We start from the raw sequence: 20926 nt of genomic DNA, 5'->3' as shown, positions 1-20926 counted from the left end.
TTTCAGGTCAAGCTGTCTTTGAGGTACCCCAGTGCAGCTACCTTATGTTTCTTCCCTTTCCCCAGTAACTGGAAGGCCCTGGGAAGCTTTCTCAGTTGATCCTTTGCACATGAACTGAGTAGCCTTTCTGGGTCTCTGCTCCCACACTTGCGCTCAGCAATGCACCCACTTCTGTGTTCCAGAAGCCACGTGCAGCTCCAGGGACTGAGCTGCAGTAACTGGTCTAATTTGGATGTAAAGCTAGAGTAAGGTGGGCTCACAGAGAGCCCCAAAGACACCCTCTTCCCTGGGAGCTCCTGGAAGGAATTACCTGCTTATAGTTGGCATGTGTGACCCTAAGGAGTTGGCAAAAATCAGGCCTGGAGGAAACCCACTGTATTGAGTGTCATTCCATTTTCTGACTCCTTCCAGAGCCCCTAGGATCTATGCTCTTAACATCTGCTGGTTAGTGAAATTTTGAAAATTTATGTATTTATATACATATTTACTTATTACTGATTCATACTCATTGACTTTTGACTAGGAAAGGTTATAAAGTTTTGAATTCAAACATTTAAAAGATACACTTATAAAAAGTTCCAATATCTCTTTTGGACTCGTTTCGACCCCATGGACTGTAGCCCGCCAGCCTCCTCTGTCCGTGGAATTCTCTAGGCCAGAATACTGGATCGGGTCACCATTCCCTTTTCCTGGGGATCTTTTTGACCCAGGGATCAAACCTAGGTCTCCTGCTTTGCAGGCAGATTCTTTACCATCTCAGTCACCAGGGAAGTCCCTAAACAATTAAAAAACACATTTTTTAAATGTTCCAATATCTCTTGCAGTGTTGTTTTAGCAAAATAATACTTTAATTGGTTGTCACACTTCATGACTAGAGGTGGAAGCCGGCAGACCAGCCTGACGGGAAGGGTTGGGACAAGAAGGACAGGCCTGCTTCCCCTGTGGCCTCACCAGTGGGCTTGGTGGTGCCTGTGGCTCGTGCTGTCCTTCCGGGTGGGCATTTACTGGAAGGGGCTGCAGCATGTGGGAGCAGCTCAGAGGAAGTTTTGCCCTCAACTGCAGTCATGCAGGTAAGGAGAGATTTTCTGAAAGTCTTTGGGTTGCAAATATTGGCAGAAAGGAGTAATTATGGTAGCAAAGTCAGAGGTCTGCTCGGGGCCTCTTAGTGGGTTCAACAATCAAGTGTTTTCTCCCTCAGGAATCATACTGCACAACAAATGTATACTCGGGTCCAAGCTTTCCTCAGTATTTTTCTTTAATGGGAGACAGGTGCTGTGTTCAAGTTATAATTTAGACATAGATTAGGCTACAGTTAATTGTTTTCAATAGCACAATTAATTAGAGACCAGGAGATATAAACCTACCTTCTTTTCTTCAAGCAACAAATCAACAAATATTTACTGGTCTGCTTTGCAGAACACAGGTATGAATAGCTGTTTATAGCTAATGCATTTATGTGAGCAAATTAAAAATAGACTATTCGTAGATTTCCACAGTACAGTATAATTTCCCCTAAGGGGGGTCTCTTTAAAATTATTTTTATTTTCTTTCATCTTTTTTTCTTCCAGTTTTATTGAGAAATAATTGACACACAGCTTTGCAGAAGTTTAAGGTGCACAGTACAATGCCCTGACTTGAACACATCATGAAATAATTAACACTATAAGTTCAGCGAACACCCATCATCTTATATAGATACAGCATTAAAGAAATGGATATATAAATATACATATATGTGTATATATATAGTTTTTAAAACGCTTAGGATTTACTCTGTTAGCAACTTTCATATATAATGCACAGCAGAGCTCATTATACTTATTGCATGGTACATCATGTCCATGGCACTTATAGCTGGAAGTTTGTGCCTTTTGACCATCCTCATTCAATTCCTCCACCTTCCACTCCCTGCCTCTGGTAAACACACATCTGGTCTCTTTTTCTATGAGTTTATTTGTTTGTTTTGAGCCATAATTGACCCAAAGCCCTTTGTTAGTGCCTGTTACACAACACAGTGATTTGGTATTTCTATAGCATTTTGAAACCATCACCAAGGTAAGTCTAGCTACGATATCACATACAAAGACACTGCACAGTTATTGGCTATATTTCCCACACTGTAGCCTTTATACCTGGGACTCACTTATTTGTACCTTTCAGTCTCCCTCACCTATTTCTTCCCTCTCCCTCCTGCTCTGCCCTCTGGCAACCACCTGTTTGTTTTCTGTATCTGTAACTCGGTTTCTGTTTGGCTATGTTTGTATATTTGTTTTGTATTGTAGATTCCACATGTAAGTGAAATCATATGGTATTTGTCTTTCTCTTTCTGGCTTATTTTGCTAAGTATGATAACCTCTAGGTCCATCCATGTCGCTGCAAATGACATCATTTCATTCTTTTTTATGGCTGAGTAATATTCCACTGTATATATACACATATCTTCTTTATCCATTCATCTGTTGATGGGTGCTTAGGTTGCTTCTATATCTTGGCTATGGTAAACAGCGCTGCTATTGTAAATCTTGGCTATTGTAAATAGAATATGAGGTGCATATATTTTCTCCAGCCAGTACTTCTATTTTCTTTAGGGTAGAACTGCAGAATCATGTGGTAGTTCTAGTCTTATTTTTTTTTGAGGAATAGCTGTACTGGTTTCCACGCTGCTGCTGCTGCTAAGTCGCTTCAGTCATGTTCAACTCTGTGCAACCCCATAGATGGCAGCCCCCCAGGCTCCCCCATCCCTGGGATTCTCCAGGCAAGAACACTGGAGTGGGTTGCCTTTTCCTTCTCCAATGCATAAAAGTGAAAAGTGAAAGTGAAGTTGCTCAGTCGTGTCTGACCCTCAGTGACCCCATGGACTGCAGCCTACCAGGCTCCTCTGTCCATGGGATTTTACAGGCAAGAGTATTGGAGTGGGGTACCATCATCTTCTCTGACTGGTTTCCATAGTGGGTGCACAACTTACATTCCCTCCAGCAATTCCTAAGGGGGTCCTTTAAGGGGGAAGATTCCTGTCAACAGTTGTCAACAATCTCCTTCTCCCTCCCTGCTCTTTCCTCCTCTCTGCTCTGTTTCTCTTCTTTCTAGTCTCTTCTTCTCTGTTCTCTTCTCTTAGCCCAAGTAATCTCTTGGGCTACTTCCTGAGCATACAGTTTCAGATAGTAGGTAGTCATAGAATCTATGAAGTTAATTTTGACATTTGGTCATCTTGAACTAGTAGGTCAGAAAGATTTTCCATCTTTACACATTGGAAACTCCATGGTGGTGGCATCATGAAATTCAAGTTCTGCTGTGGCAAGGGCTCAGGGCATTAGCACTCCCTACTGTTCTCCCAGGCTTGTGGTCAGATAAGCAACAAGAGTGGCAGTCACAGCTATCTAGTATTGGATAAAGTGAATCCACACGTCCTAGTCTCATTTGAAACAGAGAGCAACTTTGTGTTTGGGTACTATTATTTTCTCAGTTTTACAGCAATATTAAACAATTGCTTAATATCACACCTCTACTAACACTAACGATGGGGTTGGAACCCTGGTCTCCTGACTATAATACTGTTTTTTTTTTTTTTTAATACAGCATGTGCTCAATACTATTAGAATAACACTTAACAAAAGTGTCCAGAGTTGCACATGTGCCAATTTTAAGAACAGATGTCTTAGGAAAGAGTTCTCCAGGGATTCATGCCCAATATACCCCGTAAACGCCCCAAAGGTAGGAATGGGGCTTGGAGAGGTTAATAACCGCTAGACTGTATGGAAAGTATTGCCAGGGGTGTATGTCTCAGTTTTCACTTGGTTGTTAATAATCCTGAATAGTTGGAAGTAAAGCTTCTGATTCCATCAGGCCTCACATTGGTAGTAAGAAACACTTCTATTTACTGTACCAGCAGACTTACTGAGTCAGAAACCAATAGCTTCTAAGAGTTGGCAGAGAACACTATGTCCTGGTAAACCCCCTGGAAGGAGGGGGGGGGGGGTTGATTCTCAGAAAGGTGACCAGTGTCATCAAGGACAAGGGTATCCTTGCTCTTTCCACAAATCGGCACCATTACCTATTCTTAGATTTTGTAGGGGGATGAACTCATGGCACACATATGGGCTGCATAACCTGTTGAGTGTGCATTACATACAGAGCCTTCCATATTGTTGCTTGGGAAAAGTGTGAGGTTTTTAAGAGCAAATTCTAGGACTAACTGGCCAACGCCAAATCCTCTACATGTCTGAAGGAATCATGTCAAGCACAGGTCTCAGGTGGAGGCTATATAAACCTCAAGAGTAGGTTTATACCATCTGCTGCTGTTGGATCTTTAAAGAAAACCCATAACACCATCTTCAACACAGTAAAAGTGGTAAATAAAAAAAGGACAAGTTGGCCTTCAAGGATAGGGTCATTACCAGGAAAAACTACTTTAGGAGGATGGTATCTTAAGTTATTTCAGAATAAATCTAAATCAAATCAAAAGGAGGGAAGATAATAACAGGGAAGAAGGAGCTCATAATAAAAAATAACTCCAGGAAAACCTATTCTTTGATTATCAGAATAAACCTGAAGTAACTGAAAAGAAAGATAAAAATAATAGGAAGTGACATTAAGCAGAGCTCCACCGAACAATCAGAAGACCTCTCCTCTTATAGCTGCCTGGCCTCATCAACGTCCGTCATCAACACCTCTTTGGTTGCTCCTTCAGAGTCCAGAACATTGTTCAGTGAAACTCTGATTCCCAAAACCCTTCTGCCCTGAAGCTGTAGGTCTGTCAGGAAGGACATTGGTCTCTGCTCCTTTGCTGTAGAGGTTCCCCATATCCATTCATGCAGCCCCCATCTGCGGTTGGGTAGCTGCCAGGGGCTTAACACCAGCCCTTTCTATGGACTATGGGCTGAGTATTGTCATCTATTATGGGAATAGTTTCCAGGGACCAAGGTTCTCTAAATTGTTATTGCTTTGAGCAGTGCTGATCGCACTATGCATTCCTCCTAAAGTTGGTTTGGGGAAAGTATCTTCTTCTTAGAGAAGTTTTGCATATAATATTTAGAATTCACTGAATACTATATCCATAGACTATAAACTGCATTTTAAACTATATATCACTACTTCAGGCTTTTTTTTTTAAAAATAAATGGGGATTTCCTTTTTTTTTCACCAAAGCCCAGCACTAAGAAACTCATCAAATCAGGATTCTTTCATTTCCTTCATTTCCCTATATTCCGGATGTTTCTTTAGTTAGCAAGGTGTGCATTACATGCAACATGGACAGTTCTAACTAGAAAGATTTCATTGAGGTCTTCATTAATATATAATAAAATGTAGAGTATTCCATGGGCTTCCCTGGTAGCTCAGCTGGTAAAGAATCTGCCTGCAATGCAGGGAGACCCCGGTTTGATTTCTGGGTCAGGAAGATCCCCTGGAAAAGAAATAGGCTATGGCCTCCAGTATTCTTGGGCTTCCCCAGTGGCTCAGCTGATAAAGAATCCGCCTGCAGTGTGGGAGACCTGGGTTCAACCCCTGGGTTGGGAAGACTACCTGGAGGAGGGCATGATAGCCCATTATAGAATTCTTGGGCTTCCCTGGTGGCTCAGATGGTAAAGAATCCGCCTGCAGGGCAGGAGACCTGGGTTTGATCCCTGGGTTGGGAAGATCCCCTGGAGGAGGGCATGGTAACCCATTATAGTATTCTTGCTTGGAGAATCCCCATGGACAGAGGAGCCTAGTGGGCTACAGTTCATGGGGTTGCAAAGAGTTGGACACAACTGAGTGACTAAGCACACTCAGAGTATTCTATATTTGTTTTACTTTATATTGGAGACCTAGTATATGTTCTTCTTATAAGGACAGAACTAGTAAGTTCTCTTGTTTGCTTTTTATGGCTTCAGAGAATTTCATTAATGAGTTAGCTAATATCAACAAACCCACTATGGACCAACAAGGCATTTTTTTATTCCTGGAAGCTCAATATCTTAGAAAATTTTGCTTCTGTAGTCAAGACTAGATTTTTTTTTTTTTTAAGAAAGAGATATAATTAGGCCATTCAAAGATTCTGCTAAGTACAGATTCAGTTCAGTTCAGTTCAGTTCAGTCTCTCAGTCGTGTCCGACTCTTTGAGACCCCATGAATCGCAGTATGCCAGGCCTTCCTGTCCATCATCAACTCCCAGAGTTTACCCAAACTCAGTCCATTGAGTCGGTGATGCCATCCAGCCATCTCATCCTCTGCCGTCCCCCTCTCCTGCCCTCAATCCCTCCCAGCATCAGAGTCAGTGAAGCAAAAGTCACTCCGTCGTGTCGAACTCTGCGACCCCATACAGTCCATGGAATTCTCCAGGCCAGAATACTGGAGTGGGTAGCCTTTCCCTTCTCCAGGGATCCCTTGGTTGATCCCGACCCAGGGATCGAACCTAGGTCTTCCGCTTTGCAGTCAGATTCTTTATCAACTGAGCCACAAGGGAAGCCCAAGAATACTGGTGTGGGTATCCTATCCTTTCTCCAGCGAATCTTGTCTACCCAGGAATCGAACCAGGGTCTCCTGCATTGCAGGCAGATTCTTTACCAGCTGAGCTACCAGGGAAGCCCTAAGTACAGGTTAAACTTCAGTAGAATAGCACTGCTGCCCTGAAATCAATGAATAGATGCTGCTTTTCCCTGAAAGGCACAGAGATGACCTTTGGAAACCTGCTACGTGGGTTATTCTGGCAAAGAAACAAGCTGGTGACTAAGTACATTGAGAGTTTCCCACACACGCTCAACACACAATGCAGTAGGAAGGAGATTAGTAGGAAGGGGATAAGTAGGAAGGAGAGTAGTAGGAAGGAGAAAGGAAGATGATGGAAGGACGGCTAGAGAGGTGCCAGGTGGATGCACCAGCAGCTGCACCTCGGTACAGAGGGCACCCAAGGGTCTCAGTCATTCAGCCACATTAGGGGCTTCACAGCGATGCAAAAACTAAAATTCAAATCGCTGTCTTCTCCTTGCTGGCTAGAAAAACCTCCTTTTTGCTCAGTTTACTCAGTTTATCCCCACTATGAGTCATACATTTTCATTCGTTCTCAGCACATAAAAAGTATTTTAGGCATGTCAGATGACAGCTCTCTTTTGGGTTTTCCACTTTCCTTCTTTCAAAGTGGTCATTATTGCTTGTGGGGGAGGGCAAGGAGTTGGAAATCAAATTATGAAGCCAACAGGATGCTTTGTTATCAGTGGCACAATCTTGTACACATTTAGCTCTGACAATCTAAGGAAAAAGAATCTTAATCTTCAAACGACTATGCTTCTGATTCTTATTCATTTTATTGCTGCTATGCTGTACCAGGTTCTGCTTACTTCAAGCCCTGATGAGTTATCCTCGTCTTTGATGACAGTTCTAGTTCTCACTGATGAGCTTCTGACAAATAGCGGAATAGTGCAGCAGTGACCTCCACAAAGCAAACTGGCAAACAAACTTACTAATGCTTCAATCACAGTTTAAGAAGATGATGCATTTTTATTTTGGCAACGATCTAACACTCAAGAAATATTACAAATGATTTATAGGAGAACAAATTTGCTGGACTAAAGAGACTTCAGACAACTCTAACTGCTGTTGTATTTTCACCATTTTGGAAGATATTAAGGAATAAAATAAAAAGAAATGTAGTTTACACATTGTATAAGGCATTCCTTTATCCTAAAACATTCTTATTAGGGTACACAATTCAATGACTGTTTAATAAATTCTTTACAATAGAAAGACAATCTTTGTTTCAGTGGAAAACTATGTGTTGTTTGGAGTACGTTCTTCTAGGTTATCGATTTCTGATTTTATGGGGCAGGCTCTGCACCTTTCATGGCCTTTGAGCTATTTTATGATAGTGTAAGTTGCAGCAGGAATGCAAAATAATTCTTGTCTATAGATATGTAAATAAATACTGTCTGGTGGGGGTTCCTCTGACTTCCTGCTTTCACTGTGGAAGCAGCCAGGTTTGCCTCTGTTTGCACATTCAGTACTCCTAATCTGTATACACTTCTGTTCTTGGGATAGTGCTCTGAACTGGCTATAACATCTTCCTAGTTCCTTCATTGATAATAACTTAAAATATTTACACATGCTTTATTTTCTATGTGTATGAGAGTCATGTTTTAACTTTTATTTGTTTGGAAAACTATCCTTTAACAATATAAAGGAAGAAGAGTAGAAAAATTTGAAACACAGTATCTGTAATCTCTGATCTCACAGATGGTTACCACTCTTTTCTCTTTCCCTTTTTGTACCACAATTTTACTAATAGCTTTTGTTCAGCTACTATTTCTTCTTTTAAAGCCTCAGATAAACTTTCTGATGAGTGACAAACAACACAACAATTTGTACTTCAAAGCTGTGCTCCACAAAGTTAAAACAAATAAGTGAGCCCCTGAACATTTTAATCAAGGTTAAAAAAATTATTCGTTTTTATTTTGCAACAGACTGGCACGCATGAAGCAGTAAGTTGATTTGTAAGAGAACTTTGTTAGACCTAAACAGATGAGGCAACTCTTCAGATAATTATAAGTGCTGTGTATTTGCACAAAATTTCCCTTTTGGAAGTTCATTTATAGTTTTACTGAGACCACTCATGGGAATCACTGCACTGTGTTCAAAGGAAACATCTCACAACATCCCATAAATAAAACCAAATTTTTTCACTCACCGTGCCCCACCAGAGAGCATCCGCGTATGTAGAAAACTCCTTATTAGCATCCTTTTCCACCAGATAGACAAGGAAAGATGAAAAAATCAGAACCAAAAATCCTATGTACCACGCTGTGATTAATTCCTAGATATAAAAAGAATGAGAGATTTTTTTAGAGGTGAAAAATACTTGAAACAGAAACAAAAACAAAACCTAAGTATGATTTCATGTCTTTGACTACTACTTGGGTATGGTGGTGGTGGTGGTGGTTTAGTCACTAAGTCATGTTTGACTCTTGCGACCCCATGGACCATAGCCTGCTGCTGCTAAGTTGCTTCAGTCGTGTCCGACTCTGTGCGACCCCATAGACGGCAGCCCACCAGGCTCCCCTGTCCCTGGGACTCTCCAGGCAAGACTACTGGAGGGGGTTGCCATTTCCTTATCCAGGGCATCTTCCCGACCCAGGAATCAAACCCGGGTCTCCTGCATTGCAGGCAGATTCTTTACCGACTGAGCTATGAGGGAAGCCTTATAGCTATAAAAAGAATGAGAGATTTTTTAGAGGTGAAAAATACTTGAAACAGGAACAAAAAACAAAATCTGAGCATGATTTCATGTGTTTGACTACTGCTTGGATATTTATGGTGACTTTTACATAATCCACATTGTGTCCTCGCATGGCTTTATCCAGGTTCTGAAAAGCCCAAGTTTGCTTTCGAAGAGTTTGGCGACCAGGGCGGCCGCGGGTGCGGAAGCCGGAGCTCACCTTGCTGTGCGCGTAGACCACGGAGCCCAGCAGTTTCCAGGTGCCGCCGCGCCGGTCCATACGCACCATGCGCAGGATCTGCAGGAAGCGCAGGCTGCGCAGTGCCGACGTGGCGAAGATGTTACCCTGAGTTTTGGCAGAAACGACCGCTATGGAGGCGATGAGGACAATGGTATCTGAAAGAAACAGGTTGAAGCAGCCGTAAGTCGCATGGCCAGGAGGTTTTCCTTTCCCAGAGAGGATTTCAGAACGCGTCACTTTGGACCTATTTGGGGCCCTGGGAGCAGAACTTGAGCTCCAGGCTGGCGCCCGCCACGTGAACTCTGTGATGGCCGAGGAGCGGAAGGTGGAGGACTGGGCCTTCTGCTGACTTGTTCTTACCCCTCGGCAGTTCTCTGCATTAGCCATCCAGTTTGGACCACTTCCTGTTTAACTTTTGAAGAACTGGACGTGGCCTTTGGAAGGTCTGGTGCTCTGGGGGGCTAGGGGCTGGGGGCACCCCCTACTGCAGCCCTGGTGTCACGGTTGGAGCGGGGTGTCCTGCCGGCAGGAGCCCCAGCCCCGAAGCTTCCCCGATGATGCCGTGGAGGTATCATAGCCTGTCTAGCTGTGAAAGTGCTGCTTCGCACAATCATGTTTCCTGTTTTCTTGCCCCCAAAGCTTGTTGCTGCTTCCTACAAAAATTTCATTTCTGTTGTTGTATCTGCAGCTTTGCAGACTGAAAGAAAGGCCTCAGCTAAGCTAAATGCTTCAAGCGCTCTGGGTAGAGTCCTTTATAAACTGCTGTCAGTCAGTTTTGTGTAACTTCTGCACTCAAGTTAATTGACATTCCGTTTGCTATAACAGAGGAGGTAATGGTCCACACCGTGCATGGGAATGGATATTTAATGTCTGACATATGGACATTTGGCTTAAATCATACCTGCTAAAAAGAGCAGCTAACGAAAGCGCAGAAAAGATAAAGGAGGACTTAATCGCTCCAAGGGTAAATATTGGAGTGATGGAAAGTAGCTTTGAAGTGGGAGGAGTGAAGTGGGATAAATAGCCTCCCATGGCGATTTTACAAAAAGTCAGCTTGACCTGCTCATCCTCAGTAAAATGTCCTTCCTGCTCCAGGTGGGCGTGCAAGGCCAGGCAGCAACACTCAGACCCCTCGGGGTGCAGCGTTTACTATGCTTCTGGGGTCATCAGGGTTAACCGCTGAGTGAATGTGGATGTTTCATTCAGCCCAGTCCTTCACGCTCGCAGGAAGGTCTGGCCCCTGGGTGTGGACTCTGAGGATCTTTAGAGTCACTCTCCTGGTGCCCTCTTGGGTCAGGACTTGGAGAGAGGGTTGGGGGTTGGTACACGGGTCAGTGGAAGGCATTTCTACCGTTAGATACGTAGGCTGCGTGAGTTTGTGGTTGGGCGCACAGACAGCCACAAACTTGTCCTTTTCTGTAGCTATTGGAGAGGAGCGGAAACTAAATATGTTAATACAAACACCAGGCACGTTAAGTGACTAGAAGTCAGTTGCAAAGCAGAATGTACAGTGTAGTCTTACTTAATAAAAAATACATTATACGACTAGGAAAAACATGTGAGGATATACATAGAATATTATTTCTCTCTATGGGTTGAGAGGTGGGATGAGAATGTGGATAAAGGACTTTTCACTTTTGAAGTTATTAAGTTCATTAATCTTGGAGTTTTATAACAATGAAAACATCTTTTGAAATCAGGAAAAAACTTAAAAAAGAGTTAAGTGTGAAAACATCTCTTGGTTTTCATCATTCGGAGGGATTTTCTTCTGAGACAAGTGGTTTATAGACAAAGAAACATTCCTTATATGGCCCTGCTGGATATACATTATGCTTCTATTTCTCATTGTAGTACTACTTCCTCACAAGTGTACAAAGAAAAAGATACAATACCCTACTTACTATGCTAAAATATTAGAAATAGTTGAAATAAATAAATGACCAGTGTGGTTGCAGAAAACACAGACTTGAAATTTACTTTGTCCAGGCATTTTCTTTAGTTTTAAGTTTTTTTCAAATGTCATATTGTTTTAATCCTTGTAACACCAATATCTGTTAGATATTCTAGATGAAAAAAGTGAAACACAGAAAACATATATTGTATCAGTTTTTAAAAATTAGCTATAGAGCAGTTACACTACAGCACCAAAGTATGTTTTTAGTAGACAAAACCTAGAGGAAGTAAAAGAAACCCTGTAGGTCTGAGACAGTTTCAACAACCATGCTCACAGTGAATCATAATCTAAAGATTTTAAGTCACAAAATATGCAAAGGTAACCATAGATTTGATTTAACACCCTTATTGTAATTCGGATCAGAAAGTCAGAATTCAGTGACATGAAGTCATAAGTGAGCAACCAAATGGCACCGATGAGTCAGCAAACAAAAATGCTTCTGCTTGGGTTATAGTCATCCGCTGGAGTTTTGCTGTCGGTACATCTAGCTATTTCCCAGGTTACTATTTTAGAAGTTGTGAGTACTCTTGTCTTATTTTTATGTATGTATGTATGTATTATTTCTGTAGTCCATTACTTAGGAGACTACAGCTTCCACAAGGTTGGATACTTGTATCCCAAGTACCTAGAACAGAGCGGGCACTCAGTAAATGTTTATAGAATAAACTTAAGTTAATAAACATTTACAAGTAGCTTGAGCTTTCTTCTCTTACCACATCAGTGGCTTAATAACTGGAACATCAATCAAAAATACTCTTAAGTTAATCAAACCAGCACGGAATTCTACAGCAATGTAATAATTCATAGCCGTCATTCATTGACATTTATAAAAAGCAAAACTCACTAAGGTTTACCTTTTATAAGCGTGGGTAGGTGTGGCCTTTAAATATGGCCTCATAGGAGGCTCCTAACTGCCCTCCTCCCACAGACACACCACATGAGCAGCTACACATGCAGAAATTCCCTCTGGAGGAAATCCAGAAAGAGAACGCTCACATCAAAACAGCAGGAGAGGCTGAGACGTGGTCACCAGAAACCCCACTCCTAGCACAGTGCCAGACACCCAGGAGGGACCTCAAACTCCTAGCTTCTCCTTGAGAGACTGAGAGTTTGAACCCCACATTTAGCACCCCAATTTTTAAGACTCTTACCAGAGGGATCGGCCCCCCAAACACCTAGCCCTGAAAGCTGTGAGGCTTGCATCCATGAGACACACATACTATAGCCGACAGGGAAGCAGATGTTAGTGGGTGTGAGCCCTGGGCTGTAGAAATCCCCATCTCCCTGTCTTTTCCTGAAAGGATTCTACTTGCCTACTTTACAAGCTGCTGCCACAGGTCAGGCCTCCAATTTAAATGCATCTGGAGAGTGACTGCAGTTCTCTCCTGAGGTCACAGGAGCCAGTGGACATGTCTCCTGCCCTCTCCCTCTGGCCTGCTCCAATTTGCCAGTATCCTTCTCGAGGAGTTTTTATGCATATCTAGTGGCCCAGCTTTTGAGGCTGCTGCTTGGGAGAAAAACCTCTGGATCACCTGGCTCTGACAGCCAACAGGGCTTGCATCCAGGAGTCCTACAGGGTTATAGCAAAGAAAGTTCTTAATGGGTTCAGGACCCCGCAGTCCCCCGCCCCATTTCATGGCTATATATTAATAACTGGGTCCAGTACAGAGGGAACTGGAGAAGGAAATGGCAACCCACTTCAGTATTCTTGCCTAGAGAATCCTGGGGACAGAGGAGCCTGGTGGGCTGCTGTCCATAGGGTCGCACAGAGTCGGACACGGCTGAAGCAACTTAGCATGCATTGGAGAAGGAAATGGCAACCTACTCCAGTGTTCTTACCTGGAGAGTCCTGTGGACAGAGGAGCCTGGTGGGCTATGGGGTCGCACAGAGTCGGACACAACTGAAGTGACTTAGCAGCAGCAGCAACACAGAGGGAGCAGGTGAAATGCCTACCTCCCAGTTTCTCCCTGGATAAGGTCTAATCACATACTTTCCCAGCTGCTGCCTGAGGGTCCAACTTCCAACTGGCCTTCATTCAGAAGATGACTGTGACCCTCTGCTTGAGACACTGATGAGTCTTGGCACATATTTGACCATTGGGAGCCACTAAGACCATGGTGGTTAGACAGTTACAAACTTTTCAAAGACAATGAGAAGCAAAGGCTAGGCTAATTGTTGATGTTCATCTCCTATATAAGATCTGTCAGTCAAGACTAGTGTAGGTGGCTATTTTTATCTAATGCACAGAAATTAACAGAGAGTCAAGGAAAATGAAGAAACAAAATAATATGTTCCAAATGAAAGAACAAGACAAACTCCCAGAAACAGATCTTAGTGAAACAGACAACCTAGAAGAAATAGTTAACTTACTAGAAACATATAATCTAACAAGGCTAAATCAGGAAGAAATAGAAACTTTGAACAGGCCAATCACTAACAAAGAGATGGAATCAATAATCAAAAACCTCCCAGTGAACAAAAAAGTCCAGTCCTTCAGTGGTGAATTAAATCATCTGAAGAATAAATACCAATCCTTCTCAAACTCTTTCATAAAAAAACAGAAGTAGAGAAAGCACTTCTGAATTCATTTTACAAGCTCAGTATTACCCTAATAGGCTTCCCTGGTAGCTCAGTTGGTAAAGAATCCACCTACAATGCAGGTGACCACCTGCAATGCAGGACACCTGCATTCAATCCCTGGGTCAGAAGATCCCCTCTGGAGAAGGAAACAGCAACCCACTCCAGTGTTCATGCCTGGAGAATCTCATGGGCAGAGGAGCCTGGCAGGCTACCACCCATAGGGTCGCAAAGAGTCGACTGAAGTGACTTAGCAGTAGCACTAATCTAATATCAAAACCAGACAGGATTTTGGACCTTGTCCAAAGATAAAAGTACACATCCCTGATGAACATAGATGTAAAAGTCCTTAACAAAATCCTAGGAAACTGAATTCAACAATACATTAATAGGATCATATACCACGATCAAGTAGGGTTTATTCCAGGGATGCAAGGATGGCTCAATATCTGCAAATCAGTGTGATATACCACATTAACAAAAGAAAATTAAAGTGATATAATCAACTCAATAGATGTAGAAAAAGCATTTGACAAAATTCACACACTTTTATGATAAAAGCTCTCAAAGAAGTGGATATAGAGGGAATGTACCTCAGCCCATAGTGAACATCACATTCTGTGCTAAAAAACTGACAACTTTCCCTGTAAGAACAAGTTAAGGATGCTCATGCTTGCCTCTTTTATTCAATATAGTATTGAAAGTCCTAGTTAGAGCAAGCAGACAAGAGAAGAAGTAAAAATCACTCAGACCAGACAGGAAAAAGTAAAACTCACTACTTGCAAATGACAAAGCATTATTTTACTGAAACAAATGTTGGAAATAATGAATAAAGTTGTACGACACAAAATAAATAATTCAAAAATCAGTTGTGCTTCTACACACAAACAACCATTTATCAGGAAGAGAAACTGAGAAAAAAGTCCCATTCATAGGAGCGTCAAAAAGAAGAAAATATTTAGGAAGGAATTAAACCAAGGAGGTGGAAAATCTATTCTGTGAAAACTATAAAACATTGATCAAGGAAACTGAAGGAGACACTAATATGGAAAGATACTCCATGCTGATGGAACAATTCATATTGTTAATGTCTGTACTACCCAAAGCAATGATTCAATGCAATCTCTGTCAGATTAAAGTGCTTCTTTCCCCCCACAGAAATGGAACATTAGTTCTAAATCTGTATGGAATAACAAAAAAAACCCTCTGAATAACCAAAACCACCTTGACAAAGAATGAAAGTAGAAATATCACACTTCCTCACTTCATATTATAATACAAAGCTGTAGTAACAAAATAGTATGAAACTGGCATAAAAAAAGGTCAACGGAAACAGAATACAGAGCCCAGAAATGAAGCCACACATATATATGGACAATTAATTAATGACAAAGGAGCCAAGAATACACAATGGGGAAGGGAAAGAACAGTCTCTTCAGTTGATAGTGTTGAGAAGACTGAACAGCCCCATGCAAGAGAATGAGACTGAACACTATCGCACGCCACTCATAATAATTAACTCAAAATGGGTTAAAAACTTAAATGTAACACCTGAAACTATAAAACTCCTACAAGAAAACAGGGGGTAAGCTTCTTGACACTGGCCTTGGCAATGATATTTTGGGTTTGACGTCAGAAGTGAAGGCAAGAAAAGCAAACATTAACAAGTGAAACTATAGCAAACTGAAAAGTCCTGTACAGTAAAGGAAACCATTAACAAAATGGAAAGGCAATGAAAGAGAGAAAATGTTTTCAAATCACATAGCTGATAAGAACTTAATATCCATAATATACAAATAACTCATACAACTCAATAGTAAAAAACAAACAAATTAAAAATTGGGCAGCAGATCTGAATAGATATTTTCCCAAAGAAGACATCCAAATGGCAGATGTATTGAAAAGGTGCTCAATGTCACTGATCATCAGGGGATGAAAATAAAAACCTGTTAAAATGGTGATTATCAAAAAGATAGGAGATAACAAATATTGGTGAGGATAGGGAGAAATGAGAATGCTTTTGCTTTGCTGGTCAGAATGTAAATTGGTACAGCCACTATGGAAAACAGTATGGAGCATCCTCAAAAAATTAAAAATAGAACTATCGCAGCAATCCTATTTCTGGGTATATATCCAGAGTTAACTAAAGCAGGATCTTGAAGAGACACCTGCACCCCCATGTTCATTGCAGCATTATTCTCAATAGCCAAGATTTGGAAGCAAGTTGTGTCCATCGATGAATGGATGAATAGATAAAGAAGATCTACCTATCGTTATTGAAATATTGTTCATCCATGAGATAGAAGGAAATGCTAATGTCTGCAAAGACATGGATGGACCTTGAGGACAATAAGCTAACTGAAACAATCCAGATAGAGAAAGATAGATACTGTATATCACTCATATGTGGAATCTCAAAAAGTAAAACTCAAAGGAACAGAGACTAGAATCATGGTTACTGGAGGAGGGTAGTGGGGAGAAATGGGGAGATCTTGGTGAAAGATTACAAACTTCCAGTTATAAGGTGAACAAGTCCTGGGGATCTAATGTATAGAATGATGATTATAGTCAATAATGCTGTATTATATATTTGAAAATTGTTAATAGAGTGAATCTTAAATGTTTTACCACAAAAAAGAAATGGCAATTATGTGAAATGATGCAGTTGTTAACTAATAATCACTTTGCAGCCTATAAGCAGGTCAAATCAATAGATTGTACACCTTAAACTTACACCATGTTTATGTCAATTACATTTCAATAAAGCAGAGTGGAATTTGGGTAGCAACTTAAGCTGCACAAGTAGCTATTTGTCTAAAATGTTTTTCTTTTTGCAACGTAGGAGCATTTAAGAGAAGACAGAACATTTTAGTACAATGTAACAAATACAGACAGCCTTGAGCCTCACTGGCTTCAAATTCCTTTGTTCATCTGTTGGTGTGTGAAGCAGTTAATTAAGGGTCAAGCATTGTCTAGGACACTTGCATTAAAATGAATATTCATTCATTCATTCATCTGATCATCAAACTATTGCAAATATTTATCATGTCCCATCCATGTACCAGGCATTGCTAAATGCTTTATGTGCACCAGTGGTTGTCAGAGGGGAAAGTTTTCCTCCCGGGGGCATTCGGCAATGTTTGGAGTGTATTTGGTTGTTGTAAGTGGGAAGGAGTTGCTACTGCCACCTAGTGGTAGAGACCAGGGTTGCTTCCTAACATTCTGCAACGCCTGGAACAACCCTCTGGTGGCGGGGGGAGGGAAATGACCTGGTCCCAGTGTCAGTAGTGCCAAGGTTGCAAAGCCTTGTGGTCCATCGTTTCATTTAGTCCTCCAAACAGTGCCATAAAGCAGACAGTATCATTGCCATGTCCTCCTTAAAAACAAAGAACTGAGGCTTGCGGGGCTCAACTAGCCAAGGCACAGCATCTACAAGTGGCTGTGCTGGCCCTTACCTGAGTCCCGAGCTGTGCCCTTAGGAGTCATGGTGCATCATTCCTTGGATAATGAAAATCAGGGTGAAGTAACTGGAGGGTTTGTGGTCGGGGGGAGGGAGAAAGGGGTAGGCTGCAAAAGCAGGTGGAAACTAAAGCAAGAATAAATTCGTTATTGTATAAAGTGCTCAGGAAAGAAAGAAATGCCGGGAAAATAAAGCAGAAATAAATTATATTAAAACAGACAGTACTTTTATGGATACGTCCATAGAAAATGGGGTTAGAGAAAGAAATAAAGCTGCTAATAAACAAGGAGAAGCACCAAATTACATGAAAAAATAAAAAACATGTAATCTTAATCTCGAGCTCCTAAATGCCCCTCCCAATGAAAACAATTTTGGAAGTAGGGAAGAAACAATTATTGATTATAATTAGCCCATTAGAAATGTGGAATATAGGCTTACGAGGTATTAGGAAGTAGGCTCACATACTCACTGAATCACTTAGTGATTTATGGATTAATTCTTGAGATTTGAGGACACTGCAGATTTGAACAAAATACTAAAGTGATATTTAAGACACATTAAGTATTCAAGATTATTATTACACCCCACTGGAACTTTGCTCTAGTATTAGCAAAATCAATACAAATTGATCACACTGGGCCCTGTGTGCTGCCCTGTGTAGAAGGGATTAATCAGTGAAACACTGAAAAATCCTCATCCAAGGTTATCCTGTCATGGAGTGACAGCTGGGTTAAAGCAATGTTTGAACTTGGTGGGCTGTTTTGTTGCTACAATTACATGCCACAATTCACCTATTAGGGAGTATATTTTAGTACACTTGGCTTAATTTAAAATCATAAAGGGAAGAACTAAATCACATGGATTAAACAATGCACAGATGAACACTTCTAAACTAGTAATTATTAGGAGAGAGAAATTTTCTAGAGGCAAACCACAAACGGGGTTCATCTTGACATTTATAATAGATTTTAACTGGAGACTTTAGGCTTTAAGGTTTTTTGTAAATTATGATAGTGTCTCAGAAAGTTTTGTAACAGCTAACATAAATCTCCCCTTGCACTGTAAGCTCATTTCATCTTGCTGCCTCTGGTCAAAACAGAAGTGCAGCAAATGCTACATTCCTGGCGATTCCATCCTCTCCCACCACGTTTTTTGTTCTAATTCCTTGAGCTCCTTTCAGTGGCCTCACCATAGGCTAAACTTTGGAAAATTTTAATGAACTATCTCATTTAAAATTATAAAAGTAATAGCTGCTATAAAATATCAGAAGTTTAGACATAAGTATAAGTTAAGAAGTTAATTTATGTAATTAGCTACTTCTTTAGTATTGAGCAGTAGATTACTTTAATCTTTGTTACTGAAATGATTCTGAAATGAACAGCCCCATACATAAATTTTTGTAGGTATTCTCTTAAGGATACATTCTTAGAGATTGGATTGCTGGGTTGAAGGTTGGCATGTGCTGTGTTTTGATATCCAAGTGCCCTCCAAATGATGGTACCCAAGTGCTGATTTTTCACTCTCTTTACTAATAAAAAGCAAAAATAACAATAGTAATAAAAATACCTAAAGCTTACTATTTACTGTGTGACATTAAAGGCGTAGAATATTAAAAATTTGTGATAGTTGTCAATATGATAGATACAACATCACCTTTAAAAAAAAACAGATTCTGAATTTCATGTCATTACGAAGTCAAGTCACCACAAAGGCCTTTGCCTATGATTATAAAAATACTTTCCTAGAGTCTCTTTGGTGTATTGAGACGCTCATCGAGTGAACGCATGTTCTTTGTGGCAGCGGTAGCCAGCTGTCCTCCCCAGAAGCCTGCTCCTCCTCCGAGGTGCAGAACAAGCTCTGGGAAGGGGCTGCCCACCAGGGATGTCATTTCTCATCTGCTCGCTTCCGGGAGTGGGGATGTGACCTGTCCTAACTGATGGACAGTGAATGGAGAGGGCGTGAGCCATGTCCAGGCTGAGGGGACGCAGATGGCCTCAGGGGTTGTCTTCCCATCCGCCAGCTCACATGGGCACTGAGGATGTCCTTAGAGCCAGATGCTGCAGATGACGGGTCCTTGTCAGCCTGGGCCTGAGTGAATGCGCGGAGCAGGGCCTCTCCACACACCCCAGTCTCCTTGAGAAGCGCCTGCACTGGACTACCGCACAAGTGAGAAATGAACTTTTACTTTGAGAAGTTACTGGAGTTTGAGGATTTGTATAACAATTAGCATGACTTTATCTGAGACGTCTTTGTGTGCTCAGTCGCTCAGCCATGTTCAAATCTTTGCAACCCCATGGACTGTAGCCCACCAGGCTCTTCAGCCCATGGGATTTCCTAGGCCAGAAGATTGGAGTGGGTTGCCATTTCCTTTCCCAGAGACAGCTTTCACTTTTATGAAATATAGGTTTGTCTCTATGGAGAAGCAGAGAAATGATCTTGTTTTTTTATCATATATGATAGTCAGCTTTTCCAGTACCACCTAAATAAAAAGTCTATTCTTTTCCAAATGTTTCCATATACTCACCGAGAGGTCTGTTTCTAGAGCCTTTCTGTTTTATTGCCTACTCCTGCATCTGTATGACACTAGATATTAGGCAGGGTAATATCCCCTCAGTGTCATTCCTTTTAAAAAATTATCAATTATTCTAAGCCTATTTCTTTTCCCAGGTAAATTTCTGAATAAAATGTGTCAGTTAAACCCCAGCGTCCTGATGCAGATTGCACGCTGGGTTTGTGGGTGGGCACCTTCTTTCCTGCCTCCCTCACCTCACACCCAGAGAGCTGTTTAGTTCTGAGAGCTGTTTAGTCCACAGTCCCTCCCCACTTCCCTCCTTCCTCTAGTCCTGGTTCAGGGTGAGGCTCCCCCTCTCCCAGCCACCCCATGAACTCCGACCAGCTCTTCACGCTCCTGTCTTTGCTTTCTTTAAACTCATGTATTCTATTACTAAACGGTCAGAGTGTTCCTATTACTTCTATGATCAAAACCATTTTTTTTTCCAACACTCAGATCAAAAATCAAATTCTGTTGCCTGGCTTCAAAGTGCCCGACAAAATGCTGCAGCTCTTTCTGGAAGACTCTTCTCCTTCCCCGTACAGCCAGCCCTCAGCTGCTTCGAGAGCTCAGCCCAGGCGTCAGGCTATCGAGGGTGTGGTTGTGTACTGGTGCCTGGAGCTCTGCGTGTACACTGTCACACTCACTATCCCTTCAGCAGTCATCTGCTAGCCCGCCTGTCTCTTCCAGAAACTTCAGTAGGCGACTGAAGGCAGGCAAAGCATTTCTTTTTTGTTGTAAACTCAGTGTCTGTTCAGTACCTGCCATAGTACAGATGCTCAGTACTGATCTGATGGATATTTCCTTGATGGGTTATTTTCTTACAGTGAGCACACAGAATAACATTTTATAATATCAAGGGTCTTAGAAATAATAGTTAAATAGCCCACATTTTGCAGTTGAGAAGCACAAGTATACAAAATATAGAAAAGTTAAAAATGTGCTGAAAAACCCCACA

At 41.5% G+C, this 20926-nt stretch overlaps 1 protein-coding gene across 3 annotated transcripts in view; it reads right to left on the bottom strand.

The window, feature by feature from the left end:
* The window catches only part of KCNQ5 (potassium voltage-gated channel subfamily Q member 5), a 623294-nt gene that overhangs the window by 124550 nt on the left and 477818 nt on the right, over nt 1-20926 (bottom strand). For all 3 annotated transcript variants that reach the window (XM_070795470.1, XM_070795469.1, XM_070795471.1), the window contains exons 4-5: nt 9405-9580; nt 8657-8782 (exon numbers count right to left, since the gene is read on the bottom strand). In XM_070795470.1, coding sequence (XP_070651571.1) covers nt 8657-8782; nt 9405-9580 — 302 coding nt within the window. The remainder of the gene's footprint in view (nt 1-8656; nt 8783-9404; nt 9581-20926) is intronic.

Source organism: Bos indicus, chromosome 9 (assembly GCF_029378745.1).
Source record: "Bos indicus isolate NIAB-ARS_2022 breed Sahiwal x Tharparkar chromosome 9, NIAB-ARS_B.indTharparkar_mat_pri_1.0, whole genome shotgun sequence".
NCBI classification, from domain to species: Eukaryota; Metazoa; Chordata; class Mammalia; order Artiodactyla; family Bovidae; genus Bos; species Bos indicus.
This window is presented reverse-complemented; position numbering and strand designations above follow the sequence as displayed.